Source organism: Camelus dromedarius, chromosome 14, assembly GCF_036321535.1.
Source record: "Camelus dromedarius isolate mCamDro1 chromosome 14, mCamDro1.pat, whole genome shotgun sequence".
Lineage (NCBI taxonomy): Eukaryota > Metazoa > Chordata > Mammalia > Artiodactyla > Camelidae > Camelus > Camelus dromedarius.
Genome location: NC_087449.1, coordinates 27,329,140 through 27,352,496, shown reverse-complemented (window position 1 = coordinate 27,352,496; position 23,357 = coordinate 27,329,140). Strand labels below are relative to the sequence as shown.

Sequence of the window (23,357 nt, the reverse complement as noted above, 5' to 3'; positions counted from 1 at the left end):
TACACTTATGAGTCCATATTTATACTTTAAAAGTTAAAGGTGGGTGTGGAGAGAAGAGGAAAAACCTTTTTTAAAAAAACAGAATAATGTCAGCTAACAGATGTAAAAGGAATAATGGAAGAAGAAAACCACCATTTTGTGATCACCATGTGTAATTATTATTAATTAATTATTATTAATTCAGGCAATAATTAACAATGGATGCTAAAAGCATTTGGTGACAAACTTTCAAGGAACCACATATTTACAGAGTCTCAAATTATTTAGTAATTATAATGGAAAATATCTTTAAAACGGAGAAATCTGGCCATCACTCTCCTAATCAAATGATAAAATTTAACATCTCCCATAAATGGACAGTCCAGTGTCATGTTCCTGCCAATGTGATGCACTGAGCTCACAACATAAGCTCTACTAAAAATGGTTAAACCAATCTGATCATGAGAAAACAATCTGATAAATCTTTCTGGACTCGATTATTCAAAAATGTTGCTCTCGTGAAATATCACACACACATACACACAGGCCGGAGGACTGACCTAGATGAGAGGAGACTAAAGCAACATGGCAGTAAACACAATGCATGATCGTTGATTCCTGGATTTTTGGATGCCAGAAGAGGGAAAATAATTGGGGACAATTAGGTGCATTTAAAGAAGAATTGCTTATTAAATAATAATATTGTACCAGTGTTAAGTTTCCCAAGTGTGATAATTATATGTGGTTATGTAAGAGAATGTCCTTATTCTTAGAAGATTTATGCTGAATTATTTAAGGGTAAAGGTTAATTATTTTGGTTACTATTGAAATATATATATATTTATGGACAGGAGAGAGAGAGAATGAATATGACAACTATAAGCTAAAAAAAAATTTGAACATTAAAAAACACTCAAGAGTAGGCCAGTTAGGAGACCAGAGACATGACAACTACTCAACGTGTGATATTAGTCCAGATCCTAATTAGTTCAAGGACATTATTGAGGCAAAACTTGACTGAGGTCTGAGAATTAGATGTATCAATGTTAATTTCCTTATTTTTTGGTAGTATTGTGCTCATACAGATGATGTCCTTATTTATAAGAAATAAATGACTCAGAAAAAAAAAAGAGTAGACCAGTTATTTAATCCAAATAACTGCTTAATTATCCTTCGGAAAAATCATATGACGTTTATAGGAAAAACTGTATTCGATATAGTAGGTCAAACTTGTTTTCAAACAAAAAATGTACAAAGCTCAATCCATTCAAGGTCTCTCAGTCATCTCTTGTAGTCACTCACCTCCAGTCAGCAGATTCTCCAGTCAGCAACAATTCATTTCACTCACAGAGACACGATGGCTTCACTTGCCTCACAGCGTTGAACAAAAAGAATCTTGACTGCCTGAGGAAATATTTCAGCAGCAAAGGAAAATACAGAAACAATAATGACTGAAGAACTGTACATGCTATATTTTATTTTGCAATGGTTATATTTTAAAAAATCAGTTCTTACCACAAAACACACAGACACACACACACACACAAACACACACACAAGAACACAAGGAAATTTTTGGAGGTGGTAGCTATGTTTAGAATCTTGGTTTCTTTGATGGTGTCATGAGTATATACCGGTGTCCAAACTCATCAGTATGTATGTATTCGATGTGCACAAATTTTTGTATATCAATTATATGTCAATGAGGCTTAAAAAAATTAGTTCTGATCTCCCCTAGGAGAATTCTCCTCTTCACACCTGGAAAGAAATGTTCTAAAGTATGCGATTTATTTGTTATATGATCAGTTTCTTCATCTGTAAAATAAAAATTAAAAGTGTTATCTATCTTGTCAGATTGTTGAGGACACGCAAATTAGCCAAGATGAGGCACTTAGAATAGTGCAAGGCACCCACGCTATACATTATAGCTGTTAGTAGTATTGTTGTTGTAGTTCTTTATAGCCTCAGGATCTGCCACAGGTCTTTCCTAGCATTTCTTTTGTTTTTACAGCCCAACTTGTTATTGCTCATAGTTAGATAGCACCCCCCCCACCCCGCCTTCTTCTGTCCTTAAATGATCCGATAAATTTCTTTTAGCATTTTGGTATTTTAAGAAGCGTTATATTTTAAGTTATATTATCTAACACGTGGAGAATGAGCAACATATTACATTTCCTCAGGCAAAAATCACTTTAATGTATTTTCAATTGGTAAACACGTGGAAGTTTCAGAATGCTATGTTTAGCCATGATGGTTTCAAAGATAATTTTCTCAAGCTATAATAAAATATAAACAGTATTCCTAACACAGTGATCCATGTCATTCTTGGAAATCACACTCTTATTATTATTTCTATGAACCTTGTCTTGTGAATGTGATCGTATTCATTTTCCATTTTTATAATGTAAATTAAAGAACTTCTCATTTTAAAATATTAATTATCAATATCGTTGAAAACAACAGGAGGTACCATGGGTAGTTAAACTGTAAAGTTAGATTTTGCTTGCTTTTTAGAGACAAACATCTGTGGATTAAGTGATTAGCCACTATGTGTCTGTGTTTAGATTTTATTTTAAAAATCTGCTTACGTGGATTAGAAGGATTTTTGTATGGAAGAAACAGGTCACCAGCAGAATGAGGAATAAGGATCATCTCTTTTAACAGAGCGTAAAATGATGACATGTCTTGTGATTCCCTTAGAGAAACTGAGACAGAAATTACAGGGGGGATTTATATGTTTAAGTGATACTTTAGGCTGGTTACATTATCAGTACATTTTACTAAATGTTTATTTTGGTTACCTGTTGTTTTTAGGTTTTGGAAAATTTTGTTTTTGAAAACATATCTTGCTATTAAAGTTTCTTTCTCATCTCAGTTCCTTAGGATAATATAAAATAATTATGTCCAGTTTTATTTGACTTAGCACTTTGGGGTGAGTTTAAATTACGCTTAATAAGTGAAATGGTTATATTTATTTTCACTCAATAAATGACAAACTAAACATTCCTTCCCATCAGTTTAAAAGACTATTGATAACATCACGTGCATTGTGGTTAATCTTTTGTAGCTTTTGTTCCCCCAGGAACCCCAGTCATAATTCCTCCGAGGCAGCGTTTGTCTAGTTATTTGACACCAAGCTCCTATGTGAAATTATAACAGTGTGGAACTACAACTCCTTTTCCATTTTGGCACCTTCTCAATGCAAGAGCCAAGGATGCTAACATTCTTACTCTGTGACCATTTTAAGTTTGTGGTTATGATTCTATTGACCCAGTTTGCAGCATTATCTATCCATGCTTTTTCTGAAACCACACTTTACCATTCTGAGTGATGCCACCCCCATCTCCACCCAAAATGATGTGGGCATTACTGCTGCTTAGAGGATACTGTGATGTGATGCCCAGATCCCAACATGTGGGAGTGCTGTTGGCAGACAGCCATCAGCCATCAGTCTTTGTGAACTCCCTTGGCTGTCATGTCCTTTCCAAGACAGCCCACATCCAAGAACTCATCAACATGGAGGCATAAAGACCAAGACCCTTCATCCAAATTTGGGCAGCTTGGAAGGGCCAGTCCCCGGGGGTTGGTAGGGACTTTCACTAGGACTGAACCACAGCCGGCTTTTTCCCTCTGCACACTTCTGCTTCCTTTCCTTCCCTTCTACGGCTGTTATTCCCAAGAGCATTTCTTAACAAACTGCCTGCGTGCTAATCTCCATCTCAGAGTCTACTTCCAGCAGTTTTTTTTTCTTACAGTGTAAATTTAAAGTCCCTTGCATTGAAGATGTACAAACATCAGTGACAGAGATGCCTTCACCCTTGATTCGAACTTGAACTTGGCTTGAACTTCTCCATGGACAGCTCAACAGGTTAGTGATAACATCACTTGTAAGCACGGAACTAAAATGTATTAAAAGGCAGTTTCATTAAGTGATATAAAAGTTATTCAACTTAAGTCTATAAAAGCCCCAGGAGCAAAATTCTCAGTGTCATGTACAGTCTCCAAATGAGTATTAATTTCATAACAAGAATCAGTTCCTGGCCAGTGTGAAGTATTCCCTTTTATACACAGTGGGGGTAGTCCACATCCTTGATCCCCTTTGTCCACTCTCTACCTCAGTAGTCACCAGGGCTGAAAATACCCGGGGATGAAGTCTATCCTAACCCCATCACCCGAAAGTTCAGACCCTCTGTGTGCCCAAGTCAATTATGTCCAAGACTGTCTCTTTATCAGAAAGCTAAAGCTCACCCACCGTTAGTGTTTGGGATTAGTCTTGCTTCCCTAAACCCAGTACAGTATTTAATAGAGCTAGGCACTTGCACCAACTGTGATCACAGGCCTAAGAACTAGAAGCCATTTTAAAAATGTCGATTTTTGTCATCATCTCTGTTCCCTCGGGCTCTGCCTAGGGCTTGTAAGTCCCCTTTGCTTGGACATTCTTATTCCAAAGCTCCCAGATTCTGAAAACTGTCACAATCTAGAAGTGTCTCTTGTTGCATTTAACTGACTGTGGATCTTGATGCTGATCGGATGCAGATCCTCTGTGTGGGGGCCCAAAACTTTGCTTCAGGAATGAATGTGTTGCTGGTGAGCTCCGCCAGACTGTTTGCTGCTGACATGGTCGCTCTGCTAGAATGGCAGCTCTTTCTAAATGTCTAGATCTGTGCCTGTCCAGACCAGGGTTCTCTTCTAGCTAGTGTCCACCCTCAGCCATGCCAGGTATCTAGATATCAGCAGGTAAGACCTTAGACTTCTCCATTTTTTCACTCTGTTACTTGTATGTGCAAGGCACAGATTTCCTCTTTGCAAGTAAAGCCTACTACAGTTCTTTTTAAGGTACCAAATCAGTGATTCTCTCCTTTTATCACAAATCTACTTACAGGCCAGTTCAGAGCTTAAAATCTTATCTTGACTTGTCTTTCTCTTAAAATTTTTTTGTTTTATTTTAAAAAGGTAATACTAGTTCATTTTGGTAAAATAGGAAGATAAAAAATTAATAATAACCACTGTGAATAACCTCTACCAATATTTTAATATATCATCTTTGTTTTTTTTTAAATGAGTGCAGACACATACAGACACACACCTTAAGATATACATACAGTGTAAATAATAGCTAAAATAGATTGAGCAACTATTATGAGCTAGGATTTCTGTTAGGCATTTTATATGCATTTGGTCTTCACCGCAACCATGTGAGATTGTGACCAGAACTGCTGTTTTTGTTTTTGTCTGCAGGCATCCATCTCCCCTACTCCATCTGCATGTGGCAACTGCCCCATAATTTCGACTTGGGTCTGCAGTCCTGGTGGGGCACGCAGTCCAGGTGTTTTATCCTCTTCTGACAAAGGGTTGGACACATAGCCCATGACTGACCAATCAGATGCCCTTCCTGGAACATGAATCTTGAACAAAATGACTCAGAAAGACTTGCAACCATTTTGTCATATTCATCTGGGTGGTGCTCTCCTGAAAAGACTTCCCATAGTTGTTGCTCCCTAGATCTGGTGAGCTGCTCTGGGACCTGCCCTTTCCCATGCGGAGTTCTTTAGATCTTTCTCTGAATTTGTGAGATTCCTATACCCTTGCAACAACATTGTTTTTCATAAAGTTACCAGCTTTGATTTCTCCAACTTACCACCAAAAAAAAATCTCTAACCAAGAAATACAGAAGTATTATTGTTTACAGAGATTGAAACTGACTTACTGAGATTACGTGACTTGCCCAAGATCATCCAGGCAATATAAAGACATATCACTAAAGTTTCTGCTTAATTTTAATCAACTCTCTTCTCAGTCTCTCTATATAGATATATAGATGTGTGTGCTTTCTTATATGTATTCTTCCACAGTTGAGATACAGTTATATTCACAATTTTAATTATTTTCAGCCTTTAGTTTGCCACATGATACAATCACTGTAGAAAATTTCAAAATTACTGTAAAGTACAAAGAAGGTAAAACTTACCCATTATTCCAAAACCTAGATATTCAACATTACTATTCACACTTTTTGTTTATTTCCTTTAGCCTTTCTCTCATATACACATACATACACATGCACAGGCATACACAAATAGGGAGATATATATATATATGTAGAGAGAGAGAGAGAAAGAGAGAGGCATACTGTATGTACAGATTTGTATCATCACTTTTTAATTTTAATACTATTTTGTAAGCATTTTCCTGAGTAATTAAACTTCCTTCAAAATATTTTAAGAACTACAAGTTATTCATTGTATGGATATATCATAATGTAGTTAATCACTCCTCTTTTAGACATTTGATAGCTGTTTCTTTTTTTTTTTTTTGGCTTTGATAAATAGCACTGTAATCAACAACTTTGTTGGCATCTGACTTTCTTAGAATAGATTGTAGAAGTAAAATTATTGGCTTAAAGGCTTTGAACATTTGAAACGTTCTTGATATCTATTCTCAAAAACTTTTCAGAAAGATTGTGCCAATTTACAATTCCACAGCTAGTGCTTAAAAGTTAGTTTTATTCGATTCTCCAAATATGGATGCCAACTTTTAGAAATGAATGCCAATAGTTAGAAAATGACAACCTGCTTTGTCTTAGGTATTTCTTTTAATACTTTCTTTCCTGGTATAGTGTAATGGAAGCTAATTTTCTAATTAAAAATTAAAATTCTTGTTTCAGTTGTATATGAAAGTGCACTTCACTCTCTTCAACATTTTTTTGTTTTATTTCAATGATTCATGCTTTGCATTTTCTAACTTTTCATATTTGTTTGAAATATTTGTGTTTCTTCTCTGAATTCATGACATGTGCTTTACATATTTTCCCATGGGATCTAGGATCATGAAGTGAACTGGGCATCCTTCCCTGAGGATCTGTTCTGTTTGTTCAAAGCCCAGAAGGACAATTCAATTGCCCCTTAGGTACTCTTAAATATTTAGAGTAGTTTAATCACCTGTGGCACTTAGTGATAAGTGTTCTCATACACTTCTAAGCATATATGATTGTAGTAACTCGTATTTGCAAAGGAGTTTTCAATTCTACATCTATTATCAATTTTGCCCCTGTGAGGTGGGCAGGTCAGCATCTTTAGCATTATTAAGAATGTGGAGGTTGGGTTCCACAGGTGAAAGCTGTCAACAGCTACTTGGGAGCCAGGTCAAGATTCAGACCAGGTCTTCAATTCCTACATGTTTTGCTTTTCCTTAAGTCATATTACTAATGTTGCTAGTGTCCAGAAATATAAAATGATTCCACACAGGGTAAGAAAGTTCTGGAATAATGTTAAGGGACCCAATTGCAAATGCATGTACTGTATTTTTAGAATGATAACGATTTACATTTGGGGACTTTTAATTGCAGTCATCCATCAGTTTTAAACTTTCAATGTCTAAATATAAAGATTCAGTAATATGAATGAGCCAGCTGCATTTTTACACAGTGCATGAACTGATGAGTTTATGAATGAGTTAAGAGATGAAAATCAGCAGCAAGAGTAATAATATTCCGGCCCACTTCAATAGCCTAAGCTATACCTCAGAAAGTTTCCAATTTTACACCACTCCTCCCCCAAGAACATTCTCAGAAAAGACAGGTTTTCAATAGCTACAGGAAAATAGGAAGCACTGTACATTGATATCGTCCATTTTTTTAATTGAAGTATAGTCAGTTACAATCTGTCAATTTCTGGTGTACAGCATAAAGTCCCAGTCATGCACATATATACATATATTCATTTTCATAGTCTTTTTCATTAAAAGTTACTACAAGATATTGAATATAGTTCCCTGTGCTATACAGAAGAAATTTGTTTCTTTAATCTGTTTTTATATATAGTGATTAACATTTGCAAATGTCAAACTCCCAAATTTATCCCTTCCCTCTTCCATATTTTTTGAAACCTAAAGGATTATTTCATTTTTCATTTTCCTGCCTGAAAATAGTCTTCCCTTTTGCCCCATATAAAATAGAACTGTCCATGGTTTGTGATCTTGTGAGAGCTTAATTTAAGCAGCTTTATGGTACTTTTCCCCCCATGGTAAACACATTTCTTTGGCATATCTGCAAATTAAAAAATCCTTTTCCAATGAGCGCCTAGAAAAAAATCAGTTCTCCCTATCTCGAGTGGTTTTTATTTATGGGTAGGATCTATTTCTGCAGACTTTATGGAAGCAGAACGTGGGTCTCCACAGGTGTAGCCAGGAGCTGCCCTACCCGCGAGGAGGGAGGCGGGAAGATGCCCCAGTCCGCCCTTCATACCCTTGGACCCGGATGCCGCTTCTGCCCTTGGAGCTGCGCGAGCTTCGGCCTCTCCAACAGCCCGTCGCGCACGCGCGCTCGCCGCCCCCGCCCCCACTGCACCTGCCAGGTCATAAACCCCGTCCCACCCTCTCGTGCTCTCACCCTCAGGATCAGTCTTCCCTCACGTTGATTGGTCGGAATCCAAGAGGGAGTGTCCAATCAGCAATCCCTCTGCGCAACCTATTCCAGCTCTTCCCGCCCCCTCCCGCCCCACCCGTCTCTCTCGGGCACCTACGTTCTTTGTGACTGGTGCGTGCCCAGGTCACTCAGTGCGGCGGGGAGAGGTGTGCGGTGGGAAGGAGGGGTGGGAAGAGGGAGGGAGGGGAGGGGCGGGGCAGAGGCGGGGCTCAGGTGCGGAGCCGGGCGGCAGAGGCCAGACGAGGGAGGGGGCGAACGCCAGAGCGGAGCGGGGCGGAGCGGGGGCGGCGGCGAGGAGCGGGTTACGCTGGCGACGTCGGCAGCGCGAGGCTTCGCGCGTGAGCTGCGCGGGCGCTGGGCCTGGCTACGGAGCTCTCCTGGCGGGCGAGCGGGTCGTCGACGCCAGCTCCTGGGGGAGCGCGGGGAGGAGGGAGGTGTCGGTGTCAGCGGCGTAGTCGACGGCGGTCCCGGCCATGGAAGAGACGCCGCCGCTTCCGCAGTCCGAGCTGCCCCTGTGCGACAGCCTCATCATCTGGGTGAGTACAAGGGGGCGAAGTGGGTCGGAGGGCTGCGGCGAGTTGCCTGGGGTGCCTGGTTCTCCCCAGGTGAGCCTGCGGAGGAGCGAGGGCCACCTGCGCCCTTGACTCCACGTATTGCGCTCCGCACCTCCGGTCGCCCTTGACCCCGACAGTGCCACCTGCGGGTCGCAGGGCAGGTATGTGTCTGTGAGTGTATGTGTTTCTGTCTTGGGGGGCGGGGGCAGGGTAAAGGGAGCTCGTGGCGAGGGGAGGGGGGACGGAGGAGGCTCGCCGTACCCCCCTCACCGTGCTTCTAACAGCTGTGGCTGGAGCCTAGCGCCCATCCCTTTACTCCCCGCTGTCCCATTTTCCTCCCCTGCCCTGTGCCCAAGCCGTAGACTTTCTGGGCCACCTACTCTCTTGCCTTCTGTCTGTTGAACAGCCGTCCCATAGAGACCTTTGGACCACTTGAGAGTGAAGACGCCCTCCGAAACCTCCCTCCCACTCCAACCACCTTGCTTTTACTTGGACACAGGTGGCCAAGAGGTGGTTTTAGTTTGTGGATCAGTGCTTCACCCCAAGCCTTCTAATTTTGTTGAAGCCCCTTAGAAGAGGCCTTTCCACGTATTTCCTGCGTGGAGAAGAGATATTTGGGTGGGGACCCATACTCCTTTTTTCTCACTGGTCTCCCTCTCCTTCCAATGGACAAGCATTTTTTTTTTTTAAAGAAAAAAACTTGGCATTTTCGTTTGCATTTATCCGTGCTTCGTATTTATATTAATTTGTGTTGGGTTTGGACTGGCAGGATCTGTCCCCAGTATTGTCAGGAAAACAATGTCTTACCTTTTGGAGGCCCTCAGCGATCAGAGAGCTAACGTTCAGGTGTGGCTTCTAGCCCATAATGGGCAAGTTTGGTGCCCCATGGTCCACCAGGTGCTGTTAATGATGCTCTTCACCAAGCAGTTGTTTAGTTTTGTGTGGGAGAGTTTGTGCAGAATGGAATGTAAACAGACTGGATAAGGAGGTGGTAATTGGTTGATGAGATTCCCTATCTCTCAACGCCTGTAATTCAGAAGAATGAGAAATCAGGGAGGTTTCTGGCAGTGTGGGAAGTCTATTGGGAATAACCATAATTTAAGGCAACTTTTATTCTTTGAGGTAAATAGCTTTTGCTGTAAGTAGACTGCAGGCATGTGGGGTTTCTGAATTAAAAGCAATTCGCCAATTTGTATTTTCACTTAAAATATCTTGCAGTTTAGATGCCATATTTAAGACTGTCATGAAACAAGGCAACATTATTTCTAATGATGTGCTTTATTATGACTGGTGACTAATTAAGGGGTGTGTCCTAATCTGTTGCATTGTTGCTCTAAACTTCTGACTTAAGTAGTAAGCTTAGTCTTTATGATGTCGTTGACATATATGAGGTGGTGGTGAAGCATAGGATTATCTTGAATGGTATTTTGGTGTCTTAAAATATTATGTGACCATATCCATTCTTTTAATCAGTATTTATTGAGTTCCTACTTTGTATAAGATGCCAAGGAAGAAAGATATCAAGAATAATCAAAGAACTTTCCATTTTAATTAAAGTGGTAGGCAGAGCTATGTATTTTTACATTGGAAGGCAAAATTCCTTAAAAACTCTAAAAATAACATAAAGAATGATAAGGAATCATAAATGACAGAGTATAATTGGTTGCTTGCTTCTCCAGTTAGTTCTCTCTCAGGCTGCTGGACCATTGTGGAGAAAATGGAATTTATGTGCAGACTGTTGCCTCTACAAATGCTGCTACAGCCAAATCTTTCTGTTCCCATAACACTGCCCAGCTTTATGATAAGAATAACCACACAGTGCCTCTCATGTTTCTCTTTGCAAACCTTTATCAGTACCCTGTCTGAGCCCCAACCCTTCTCCCCATCAGGAAAGTGACCACCTTCTCTTTGACCCTGGCTCATTATCCACCTTCTACCTCTTCTAAAACTTTCTCTGTCATTTACTTCCTTCAGTATTTACTTCTTCCTTTTCATTGGCTCCTTCCTCTCCTGCATGTGAACTTGCTCAAATTTTCCCTCTCTGAAAAAAAAAAAAAAAAAAGAAAAGAAAAGAAAAGAAAGCCACCACTGCCTGTGAACACCACACTGTATTCCCCTTACCTTCATGGTCATATTCCTTGAGGTTCCTTTTCAATACTTGCCCTTTATACTTTCTGAACTTTGATTTGCTCCTCTACCCACTGCACCTGAGCTCCTTACTCTAAAGCCTTCACTTACTGGATTTGGCAAACTGGGAACTGTTGTATTATCCTTATCTCACTGGATGGTTCCTTTGTAAAATTATCTTCTGCCTTAGTTTCTTGGGTACCTGTCTCTAGGCTGTTCTTTACCTCTCTGCACGATTCCTAGAGAACTTTGCTATCTTATTTTACCTTTGCCTGCCACTGCACTGTTGATGTTAACCTCACTTCCCCAACTTTCTGCAGACTGCCCTCATGCACACTCCCCCATGTCTGCCATGCTGCACTGACTTTGTTTCTTGAGGGAGTTAAGTTTTTGCTTTTGTTTTTGTTTTTTAATGCATGAGGGCTTTTAATTTCTCTTCCCTCTACCTGTTTTCCTTATGATTCTTCCAGTGGCTGGCTTCTTCCCACTATTCAGTTTTTGGGTCTTTTGTCATCTTTCAATGAGATTCTGTGATAGTGAGTGACCTACCTATCTCCTACTCCTACCCTTTCTGTTGTGTCTATAATACTTAACATTTTCTGAAGTCAACTTGTTTGTTCCTTGGGGTCAGAGGCCTTGTCTGACCTGTTTTCTGCTCTGTCCCCAGGAACACGAACTGGCTAGGCTCTCCAATACAACATTGAATCAAAGCAGTGATAGTAAATATCTTTGTCTTGGTCCTGGTCCTCAGAGACCAGTATTTCACCCTTCAATATTTCACCATTAAGTATATACGTTTTTGTAGACAACTGGGGTGAATTTTTTAATGTTTCATAAATGACTGATAACTTTCAACAAGTAGAAATTAGAGGAAATGAGTTTTCCAGAAACAGGGGAGGACCCCCTAGCACTAATATAAATGGTCTCCTTTGGTGATGGATTGAAAGGAGGTAGTGAAAGACACTATTGTCATGATTTCCCTGGTCTCTTAATGTGCTCCCTGCCATACTAAGTAATGTTGCATGTTGAAGGGAAGTAGTAGGAGATATAAAATAAAAAGTTATGATGGAGCCAAATAATGGAGGTGAGAAAACACTTGATAGTGAAGTGTGCTATTTCAGCACTAGGTGGTGTTTTTCTAGGACAGCAGAACACCATGAACAGAATTAGGAAGTCATCAAGAAAGGTTGGTTAGCTGAAGAGATGCCTCTTTGGGGCAGTTTTTAAAAAGTTAGATTTCATAATTTGAAACTCATCATAAAATAATTAGTTACTAGAAATGTTTTACTGCTACTTAGCAAACAATTCAGGGCGAAGGATAAATTTGGGCATCATTGATTTATATGGTGGAGCGACCATATGAGAGTTCACAAAGTATGCGTTGAAGATAAGTTTAATTCTGCCTCTTGGCTCTGTGACAGTTGAAAATTATAAATCTTTGGACTTAAGTTTCACCAATAAAATTAGAGTGTCGGACCAGTTTTTTTTTTTTAATGGTTCACTTGGCTCCTGCATGTTTTGACTTTGACAGGGGGGTAAAGGAAAGACCAATACCAAATATATGCCCAAATTAACCAAACTATGAAAGGCTGAATCATTTTTATGAAGATCTTAAAACTCAAAGAAGTGATCTTCCTTCTGACATGAGCAGCTGGAGGAGGAGAATTTGAGAATAAAGTTGACCCAAGGTTGAGTTTTTGTTGGCTATCAGTTGTGAAAACCCCTTTCCTCCTTTGATTTCTTTGATGTTTGTATTGACACAGTTCAGGAATAGCATTGATAAATCTCTGATTATTCGCTTTATTTAAAAATAAAGAAGAAAGTTAAGATGGTTATATGCCACAACACTGTGTTTAGCAGCGGAAGCCCTGTCTGTCCTTTTTGGGTCCCTCACTAAAAAGACTTCTGCCTCTTCACTCTGTGAAGAGTAGTGTGAAAGAATACATTTTCTTTTGTTCCTCTGCTTTGGCCTCATTCCCCACCACGGAGCTTTTAAATTTCTTCACACTTCTTGGTTATAGAGTCTTTCAGTTTAGCCACATGAAATGACATCCTCTGTTACCTAATTTATTTTGCAACCAGTGTTAAAACTTCCAAGAAACACTTCCCATGGCTTTAAGAAGGAGAAACTGACCTTATCCTGGGCATGGTGGGCAGTGAGGCAACTACTCAGTGCATTTACTCCTTTTATGTAGTTCTTTACTGCTTTGCCTAATATTCTGTGCCTCATGAAATTGTCTTCTTAAAATCACTAGTCGTATCCCTTTTGTAGATTGTTAATGAGGTAAAGTGTAAGTAGGAAGGGTTGAAAAACAGGAGCTGCCGTTTACCTGCAAGTGTATGATTATCTTCCTTTTAAAGATGCCCTAAACCCTAGGTTTTTTTCTTTCTTGTGCATCCACCTGACAGCAAAGTCCTTCTTATTTTACATTTTAAATATTCCATGAATTCATCCTGTCCTCCCAGTCCACATTACCCTAACTAATCTCATCTATCCAGTTGTCAACAAGACTGTTGCCAGAACCTTCGAACTGACTCAAGCATAAAGCTACTTGCTCTCATTCTCTGTGCCACTTTTGCTGCTACTCAAAACATACTAACGATGTGCATAAGAATCACTTGGGATTTTCTGATTTAATATGTCTGGAGTCTCTGATACGCATTGTTCTTAGACCCCACACTTTGAGAAACCCTAACTCATAGCTAATGTGCTACCAGCTGTCGAGCCTGTACCACGTGCGCCGGGCACTGATCTAAGTACACTGTGTTTTCTCATTTATGTAGTTCTCACAGCCATCTTGTAAGGTGAGGTAGAAACTATCCTACTGTTTCCCCATTATGTAGATTATACTGTTAAGGGTAAGTCCAAGCTTCTTGCCGTGAATCTCCGGAGTCCTGACCCGTGCCTGTTTTTAACTCCCTTGGTTGTCTCTCTTTGCACTGGAAATCCAGTAATACTGAACCACATGTTGCCTAAAAATACCACCTCTTTTTGTATATTTGTGCTTTTATTATGTTGCTGTTTCCTGACCCTTCCTTCCCCTGACCCTTCCTTTACTCAAGACCTTCCATTCAGGAATCATCTCTAAGAAGTCTTTCCTAAATACAAGCCCTAATTAGATTAGCTGATTCTCATATATTTTGGAGCATTTTGTGCATACTACAATAATGGGACTAGAAATGCCATCTTCTAGAAATGATTTATGTCTTTCTCCTCTCCTTGACTCTTGATTAAGACTACTTGAGGGTAGAAACCTCGTGATTTTCCTTTGTAACTTCACCCTATACTACAGTGCTCCACATAGGGTAGAGGCTCAGTAAAGAATCTTTGTGTGCTTTGAAGGTAACGGGTGGGGAGGGACAGACTGGGATTTTAAAATGCAGAATAAATAAACAAGATTATACTGTATAGCACAGGGAAATATATACAAGGTCTTGTGGTAGCTCATAGCGAAAAAAAATGTGACAATGAATGTGTATATATGTTCATGTATAACTGAAAAATTGTGCTCTACACTAGAATTTGACACAACATTGTAAAATGACTATTACTCAATTAAAAAATGTAAAAAAAAAAGTGGCTAGATTTAGTTTGTCTCTGTCATTCTTCCATGTTGTATTAGGATAATGGAGACAGACTTAAAGAATCTCAAAATACACAGAAGCACTAAAGGTGTATTATACTGGTAAACTAAGGAATTATAATTGAATAGTAAAGGAGATAAATATGTGTGGGAAGAGTGAATCATAGTATATTTAATTTAAGATTTTTATGGGTTGAGATTTCTAGAAAGTATATAATCCATCTTAGCACTGTTTTAATTTGCTTTTTAAAAATTCTTCAATCTTGTATTTGCTTTTTAGATAAAAATGCTTCTATTTTGTATTTGCTTATTCCACTGCTATTTTTCATATATACATGAATGTTTAACAAATAGAGGTTTGAAAAGTTAGTAATATCTAAAGCCAGACTAGATAGGAACAACTTGATGTGGTGGGTAGACCCCGGACTGTTCATCCTCTGAGGGTAACTGTTGGAGGCAGAAGTTCTGTCTGATTTTAGAGCTTATCGGTGCACTAAGTAGTTTTAGACTTGACAGTCCTAGCCTTGGTTTTCCTACCAAACAAGTGAGGTTTTAACATGCAAATGTTAGGTTTTCATGTTAATTTATTTTTCCTGATGGTATTCTCCGAAAAATAGATGAAACATAGACTCTTACTATCTTAAGGGTTCTCTACGTCACTTTCAGAAACTCTGAAGTACTTCATACTTGACATTAATATATTTGATGATTTTAGGTATAATATTTTATGATTTTATGAAATGTTAAGTATTTTATAAAAATATTATACAGCCATGGAAACTCAATAGTATAGTTTCATTTGTTTGGCAAGGTCTGAATTTAAACAAAGCAGGACAAGTGTTAGCTATTTTTCTCTCTCGTGTTCATTTATATATATAAACTTTGGGGGGTTAGGGCCAGTAAGGCTACCCTCTGGGTATAAAGAGGTAGTGAAGTAATTTGCTTTATGTCATTTTAGCTGCAGACATTCAAGACTGCCGCACCTTGTCAGGACGTCAAACAGCTGACTAATGGAGTTGCCATGGCACAAGTGCTTCATCAGATGTAAGTAGTGTGCTGGACCCTCTCTGAAACAGTTGTAAGCCCAATACCAAAGAAGAAAATCTAGACTTGTGTTCTAAAGGTTACTGAAACTTCATCATTTTCCGCGATGACAGGCTTATGGTACCAAGGCATTCTTGCTAGGAAACAAAGTTTACCACCTGATTATTTCTTGCTTGTTCATATACATACGTCTTAATTAAATGAGCAGTCAAGATTCTTACCTATTCAGGACGTGTTAGTTTTAAATTTGTTCTGGTCATGTTCACAAGTTACACTAACTGGGGAAGAAATAGGTTAATGAGTGGTATGTGCAACTTCTTGTAATGTTTTCTTCAGTTATACCGTTGTCATGTTAAGGTGTCAGTGCCTGGAGATTACTATTATCAAAGTTGTTACTGAAAATGAGAAGGGGAATTTTGCTTTTTAAGGAAGTAGCAACATTTAATGAATAATGCTTTCATTATTTGCCTGAGGCAGGTATGCTTCTAAATAATAAACTCTTAAAAAAAATCAGTGCCCGAACTATATGACTTCCATGGTGAGGCATGGAATTATTGCTAGGGTTCTGCAGTTCCTTAGTTATTATCTTTGGTCTGAAAACATAATCTATGTCTCTTTTTTATATGTAGAAGCCATTGTTATTTAAAAAACACATTGGGGGAAACTGTAACTACAACTGAATTAGTTTCCTAAGGTAATTATAACAAAGTGCCACAGATTGGGTGGCTTAAAATAGCAGAAATTTGTTCTTTCAGAGTTCAGGGGTTAGAAGTCCTGTTTCAGCGCATTGGCTGGGCCATGCTCCCCCCGAAGGTTCTAGGGCAGGACCCTTCTTTGCTGCTTCTTAGCCTCTGGTAGCCCCAGGCATCCTTAGTTTGTGGCATGGTAATTCCATTCTCAGTCTCTGTCTTCACATGGCTGTCTTCCCTCTGTGTCTGTGTCTCCTCTCCTCTTCTTAGGACAAGAATCATAATGGATTAGGGTCCACCCTAATTTAGTATGGCCTCATCTTATCTTGATTACATCTGCAAAGACCCTATTTCCAAGTAAGGTCACATTCACAGGTGCTGGGGGTTGGGCCTCGAACATTTCTTTTTTGGGGACGTAATTCCACCCACAACATGTATTTAATTGGTAAAATTGTTGAAGACAAATACCATGAGTGGAGTTAAAAATCGTGTAGTGTTTCTTGCTTAGTTTTATTGAAAACAATTGGACCACATTGCCCTTCCTTAGTGGTCCCTTATTTGGTGTCGCTTGAGTTTCACTGAAGTTCAGGAAGATATAAGAAATGGAGCTTATTATTGGGGCCAAGAGTCAAGTTAAGGCATATATATGTGGCAAGGCAAAAAAATAAAAGAATATGTCCTGAAAGTTCTGAGCTTGGATGGCTAGTTTAATAGTGGCTGCCGTTATAGTTGTTTGAGAAGGATGAATTTGTTTATAAGAAAGAAAGCAGGAGATATATTTTTATGGAGATGTTAGGGTATTATGGACTGCATGTGTCCCTTCAAAATTTATATGTTGAAGCCCTCACCCCCCAGTGTAGCTATATTAGAGATGGAGCCTTTAAGGAAGTAATTAAACTCATGAGCACACAGCAAGATGGTAACACCTATAAGTCAAGAGAAGAGACCTCAGAATGAAACCTACCTTGCTAGCATCTTCATTTTGGACTTCCTAGCCTCCAGAACTGTGGGAAGTAAAGTTCTTTTGTTTAAGCCATCTAGTCTGTGGTATTTTGCTGTATCAGTCTGAGCAGACTGAGACAGGGCTAAAGTTGATTTGAGATGGGAAGGAAGACAAGTAAGAATGCAAGACAAAAGGATGAAACACTCTAAGATTATCTCTAGATCTGTTTTCTAAAGGTAATTACAATGTAATTATAGAATTATAGAATCATATATAAAGATTTTTTTAGGGTCAATTAGAAGACTGGTGTAGTGATCAGGGTTCTCCAAAGAAATAGAGCCAGTAAGATGTTTATGTATTCAATAGAATGTAAAAACAGACACACACACACACACAAACGCACACAAACAGGTTAAGAGAGAAATTTATAAGAAATTGGCTCATGGGATTGTACAAACTGACAACTCCAAAATCCACAGGGTAGATGGGCCAGCAGGCCGAGGTCTAGCGAGGACTTGATGTTGCAGCTGGAGTTCACAGGCAGTCTGCTGGCAGAATTTGCTCTTTCTCAGGGGAGGTCAATCTTTTTCTTAAGACCTTCGCCTGATTGGGTAAGGCCCACCCACATTATGGCAGGTAATCAACTCTAATCAAAGTTTACTGATTTAAATATTAATCTCATCTAAAATATATTTTTACTACAACATCCAAGCATATTTGACCAAATATGTGGGTACTATGGCCTGGCCAAATTGACACATAAAATTAAACATCATAACTGGCATACCTCTTTTACTTAATCTGATGTAAAAAGAAAGCAAATTTACTTTGAAATTTTTGACTCATTAAGTAAATGAATTCAGTCTTTTCAAGTAAATACCTGGTTAAAATATATAATTTATGCATTTAGGTAAGTTATTTTGGTAATTGTAGCCTTAGCATCTGGGGGAAGTTGAAAATAATTAACATTAATTTGCTCAAAAGAAAATGGTTACAAATTCCAAACAAATGAATTGAAAATGGTGAAACCAGTTCTGGTTACTCTAATCAGAAGGAATATCTTCTGTATTAGCACATCTGAGACAGAATGATTTCTGAAAAGCTAGGCACTGTTTTCTAGTTCTAGCTTTGCGTTTTTAATTTCAGGAATTTACCACCTTGGAAAGAATCCCTTTAATTTCTTTCCTCACTTTAGCTGGCTTATCTGTAAAGTAAAAGTTAAATGAGCCCTTTAAGACCTTTTCGAGCACTAATACTCTGATTTCTTGGTACTTGTTTACCCCTTAAAGCATTTATCACATTCCCCTTTGAGTATAGTTATTTGTGCTCTTTATTTGCTCTCTTTAATAGCTGATTCTCTAAGAGTCAGGAAGTAAATTATTATTCTTCATATTCATCTTACTCAATTCCTTACTCAGAGCAAGCATCCAAATATTTTTTTAGAATGGGATCTATTAATACAGTTCACTATTTATAGTCAGATGTTATCCTTCAAGACCTTATTAAACACATAAAAATTTGATATAGCAATTCTTTGTGTTGGCCTTCAATATCAATATAGGACTTTACAAGTTTAAAACTAAACTTTGCCATGTACTAGCATCACTTGGGACAAATTATTGTCTCATCCTCAGTTCACTGAAGAGTAAGATTGGGAATAATAGATCCTTGGCCAACTCACTATGATATTTAAATGATCTAATTTGGAAAACGTCAAGCACAGTGCTTAATACATAATAGACACATTACGATGTTTTCTTTTTTTCCCTTTAGGATTGGGACTTTTACATCCACCTGCTACCAGTGTGCCTAGTATGAGATATTTAGTAAATATTTCTTAAGTTGAATATGTTAATGATGTAATTTATTATGAGAAATTCAAAAACAAACTCTTAGGAATAACAAAAAATCCCATGGGTTCATTTAAATAATATTCACTATTCTTATTAAGGACAGGCTTTAAGATAGAAAATAACTACTGATTAAATTTGGCATTTTTAATGTAGTAAAAACATTTTAATGCTCAACATTTGTGTTTTTGTTTTAGTGATGTAGCTTGGTTCAATGAATCTTGGTTAAGCCGAATTAAAGAGGATATCAGTGACAACTGGAGAATAAAGGTAAGCAAAATGAATGGTAGAATGAGTGCTGTAAACAGTGGTTTTAAAATTAGCACTAAACTCAACTAAATCTTTTTCAAATTAACTGAAGGGTGAATTTCACTGTGTATAGTTTGAGTTTTGACACTAATGTGTGTTCTAATGTAACTACCATCATAATTACATATGGAACATTTCCATTAATCCAAAACATGCACATGTGCCCACTCCCAGTTAATCCTCACTCCTCACTTGGTCCCAGGTGGCCTCAGATCTGCTTTCAAATCACTATAGATGTCATTTCTAGAGTTCCATATAAATGGACTCCGGCATTATGTACTCTTAGGTATTCTTCAACTCTAATTTTTTGATTCTTCCATGTTGCCTGTGTTAGTAGTTCGTTCTTTCTTTTTTTTTTTTTGAGTAGTATTTCATTACACTGATTTACCACAATTTCTTTAGCCATTCACCTGTCAATGGATGTTTGAATTGTTTCTGCTCTGTCTTTTCTAATATTGATCGTTTCTGCCTTTTATATTTTCTTTCTTGATAAGTGTGACTTGATGTTTTTCCAAGTTTCTGACTTTTTTCCAGAGAACTAGCTTTTGTTTTCTGTTTTATTGATTACCTTTCTGATCTTTATTATTTCCTTTCTTCTTTACATCTCTTCTTTTTCTTTTTAAGGTTAAAGCATAAATCATCAGTTTTAGGCACTTTTCCCTAATAGTGAACATTGCCTTAGCCACATCCCACACATTTTGACATTCTATTTTCTTATTTTGATTTAGTTCAAAATATTTGGTAATTCCCCTTGTGATTTTCTTTTGACCCATGAGTAGGTTGGAAGTAGGTATTTCAAATTCTAAATATTTGAGGATTTTCTACGTATCTTTCTTTTATTTATTAATTACTAATTTAATTTTATTTTGTTTTGAGAACATACTCTGAGAAATTCTTTTACATTTACTGAGACTTATTTTATGACTTAATATGTGGTCTGTCTTAGTGAATATTCCATGTGCATTCGAAAATAACGTGTATTCTGCAGTTCTACAAGTAAGGATTATGTCAGCTTTGTTGATAGTACTGTTTACATCCTTTATATCCTCATGGGTTATCTGTCTGATTATTCTGTTAATTAAGGGGGTAGGAATCCTCAAATCTCTAATGATGATTGTGGATTTGTCAATTTCTTCTTTCAATTCTGCTAATTTTGTATTCATGTAATTTGAATGTGTTGCTAGGTTTATATATGTTAATTTTTTTGTCTTAATGAATTAATCTACTTATCACTATGAAATGCCTTCCTTTGTCCCTGGTAATATTTTTTGTTCAGAACTCTAATTTGTCTGATACTAATAATGTAGCCACTGCAATTTCATTATGATTATTTTTGCCTAGTGTATCTTTTTCTCTTCTTTTGTCTTTTTATGTCTTTATATTGAAAGTGGTGTAGACACCTAATAGGCCTTGCTTTTTTATCCATTGACAGTCTCTTTATTTAGTTCTTTTTATTTAACAAAATCTTTCATTTATTTTCTTATATTCCTGTTGTTTAAATCCTTGAACATTTTTAAACTAGCAGTTGTAACATTATCTTCTAGTTCTTTCATCTCTCATTTTTGAGCTTGCTTCTATTGACTGAGTTTTCTCCTCATTATAGTCCACATATTCCTGCTTCTTCACAGGCGTAGTTCTTTATTGGATGCTGGACAGTGAATTTTATTGTTGAGTGCTGGGTGTTTTTGTTCCCTTAAAGAGTGTTGGATTTTGTTCTTGTGGGTAGTTAAGATACTTGTGAGTCAGTTTGACCTCTTCATGGTTTTAGGGGATGGAAGGCAGATCGAGAGTTACTGTTTCCTCTAGGGCTAGGTTAGACCCACTACTAAGCTGTGACCTTTTCGGGGTCGTTAGTGAATGCTTGTCTGTATATTTTCAACAGTTTCTGGCCACGTGCAGCTTTATGAATTATTCAGTTTATAGTTCCCTGGATTGTTCTTTCCTTGCAAATTATTTTTGTTTCTTCTCATTGAGTTTCACTCACATATATGCAAAGTAGTACTTAGCCAAAGAGTCAAAGGAACTACTATGAATATTTCTGGAACGCTTTCTCTTCCATAGTTCTCACTTCTTTATTCATCTGCCCTGCAAATTCCGACTACTTTGACCTTCCTGAACTTCTGATGTCCATCTTCTCAACTCCATGAGAACATCAGGCTTTGTTTAGCCTCCACCTCCTTTATGCCGTGGTATCAGAATTGCTTCTAGAGAGATCTTAGACTACTGTAGGGCTCATCTTTTTTGCATTTCTTCTGTCAGAAATTAGAGTTCTATATTGTATTTTGGCTAAAGCTTGAAAACAATGTTCCTTGTATTTTGTTCTGTTTTCTGGTTTGTGGTGGAAAGTCTAGACTCCGTTACTTCCTCATGGCTGACGATGGACATGCTTATAGCTAAATCTTTAAAGTTGGTACTTGAGCTCATTGTGGCTCACTTTAAATAGAATCACTTTGATTAAACTATGTAAACATGAAGTCATTTTTTTCTTTAATCAAAGTCTGAATAAAGCTTTGATATTTAAAAATTATCATGTACTTTTATTTGTAGAACTCTAACACACATTTTTGTTATCTTTATCGGGGGAGGTTTTTATTGTCTTTCAGCTTGACATACATTTTCTTTCACTATTCATATTAAATAATTTAATTCTTTTTTTCCCCCTCCATTAGGCTAGTAATTTAAAGAAGGTACTTCAAGGAATTATGAGTTATTACAATGAGGTATGAAAGTCATCTGACTTTGTTTAAATATAAAATTTTATATGATAATTATATTGACACTGAAAAATGGCTTGGCTTTTTGTTTATAACATTTTACTGGAATATAATTCATAATTAGAATATATTATGTTTTTTTCCATTTTTAGAACAGTAAAATTTTGTGAACATAAAAACGCTAAAACTTAATATGTTACTGTAAAATAATGTTTCTATATTGATACTGCTTAATTATTTTCTCAAATACAATTACCTTCATTTTTAGGTGATTTGATTTTATGCAGTATTATAAAGTAGAACCTTATAATTGGAGTAATTTTCTATGTGAAGCATTATTTTCACATTTCTTTCCAATGTAAACAACAGCAAAGATACACTGTAAAATTATGGTTGTGCAAGTAAATTGGGGAAAAAATTCAAAATGCAAGTAGTGTAAAGTCACATTAAATAGTACATTATTTAACTATTTTTTCCTTATTCTGCATCATAGCACAGTCTTTAGTAGAATTATTTGGTATAAGAATTTATTGCTTGATGTGTGAAAGCTTTTGGTTTGATTTTGCCATTAAAGATTTTTGTTTCTATTTTTTTCAAAGTTATCACACAAATGAACTTGTAATTTATTCCAAATAATTTTAGGACTATTATTTTTCAATTCACTAATGCCTAAGACTTATTTTGAAGCTTTTTTTAATGCCAAGAAAATTTTTTAGTAACCTGAAAAAAATAATCAAAAAAAGAAAAAGATAAAGCCAAGAAAGATTAATCCATTAGACTTATTGTTCATTTGTCAAAGTGTGATGGTTTATTTTGTTGTTTAATCAAATATATATCAAAATATTATGAATATCCATTGACTTAACATAATCTGTTTATTTGTTATGGCAAGACATTAGTTTTTTATAATAAATCAGGCCAGCACTTCTTAAATAAGTCCTCTCTCTGATAGTGGGATCAAAGGATATTTGGTATAAAACCTTTTAGTTGCTTTTGGTTGGTTACTCAGAATTTTATGAGGTTTCTTGAACTTTGCTGACTGGTTTCAGTCAGTAATTGTGGATTTATTATTTGTTAATTTATCTGAGTCATTTCATGAAACTGTAATTTATTTTCCTTGTAATAATTAAATGTAGTAAATT

At 37.3% G+C, this 23,357-nt stretch overlaps 1 protein-coding gene across 1 annotated transcript in view; it reads left to right on the top strand.

Moving 5' to 3' along the window:
- The first annotated feature begins 8,631 nt into the window (after positions 1-8,631).
- Positions 8,632-23,357, top strand: part of HOOK1 (hook microtubule tethering protein 1) — a 56,830-nt gene continuing 42,104 nt past the window's right edge. Inside the window, exons 1-4 of the mRNA XM_010984565.3 lie at positions 8,632-8,937; positions 15,625-15,710; positions 19,390-19,462; positions 22,171-22,221. Of these exons, the coding sequence (XP_010982867.1) occupies positions 8,875-8,937; positions 15,625-15,710; positions 19,390-19,462; positions 22,171-22,221 (273 nt within the window). The 5' untranslated portion in view covers positions 8,632-8,874. The remainder of the gene's footprint in view (positions 8,938-15,624; positions 15,711-19,389; positions 19,463-22,170; positions 22,222-23,357) is intronic.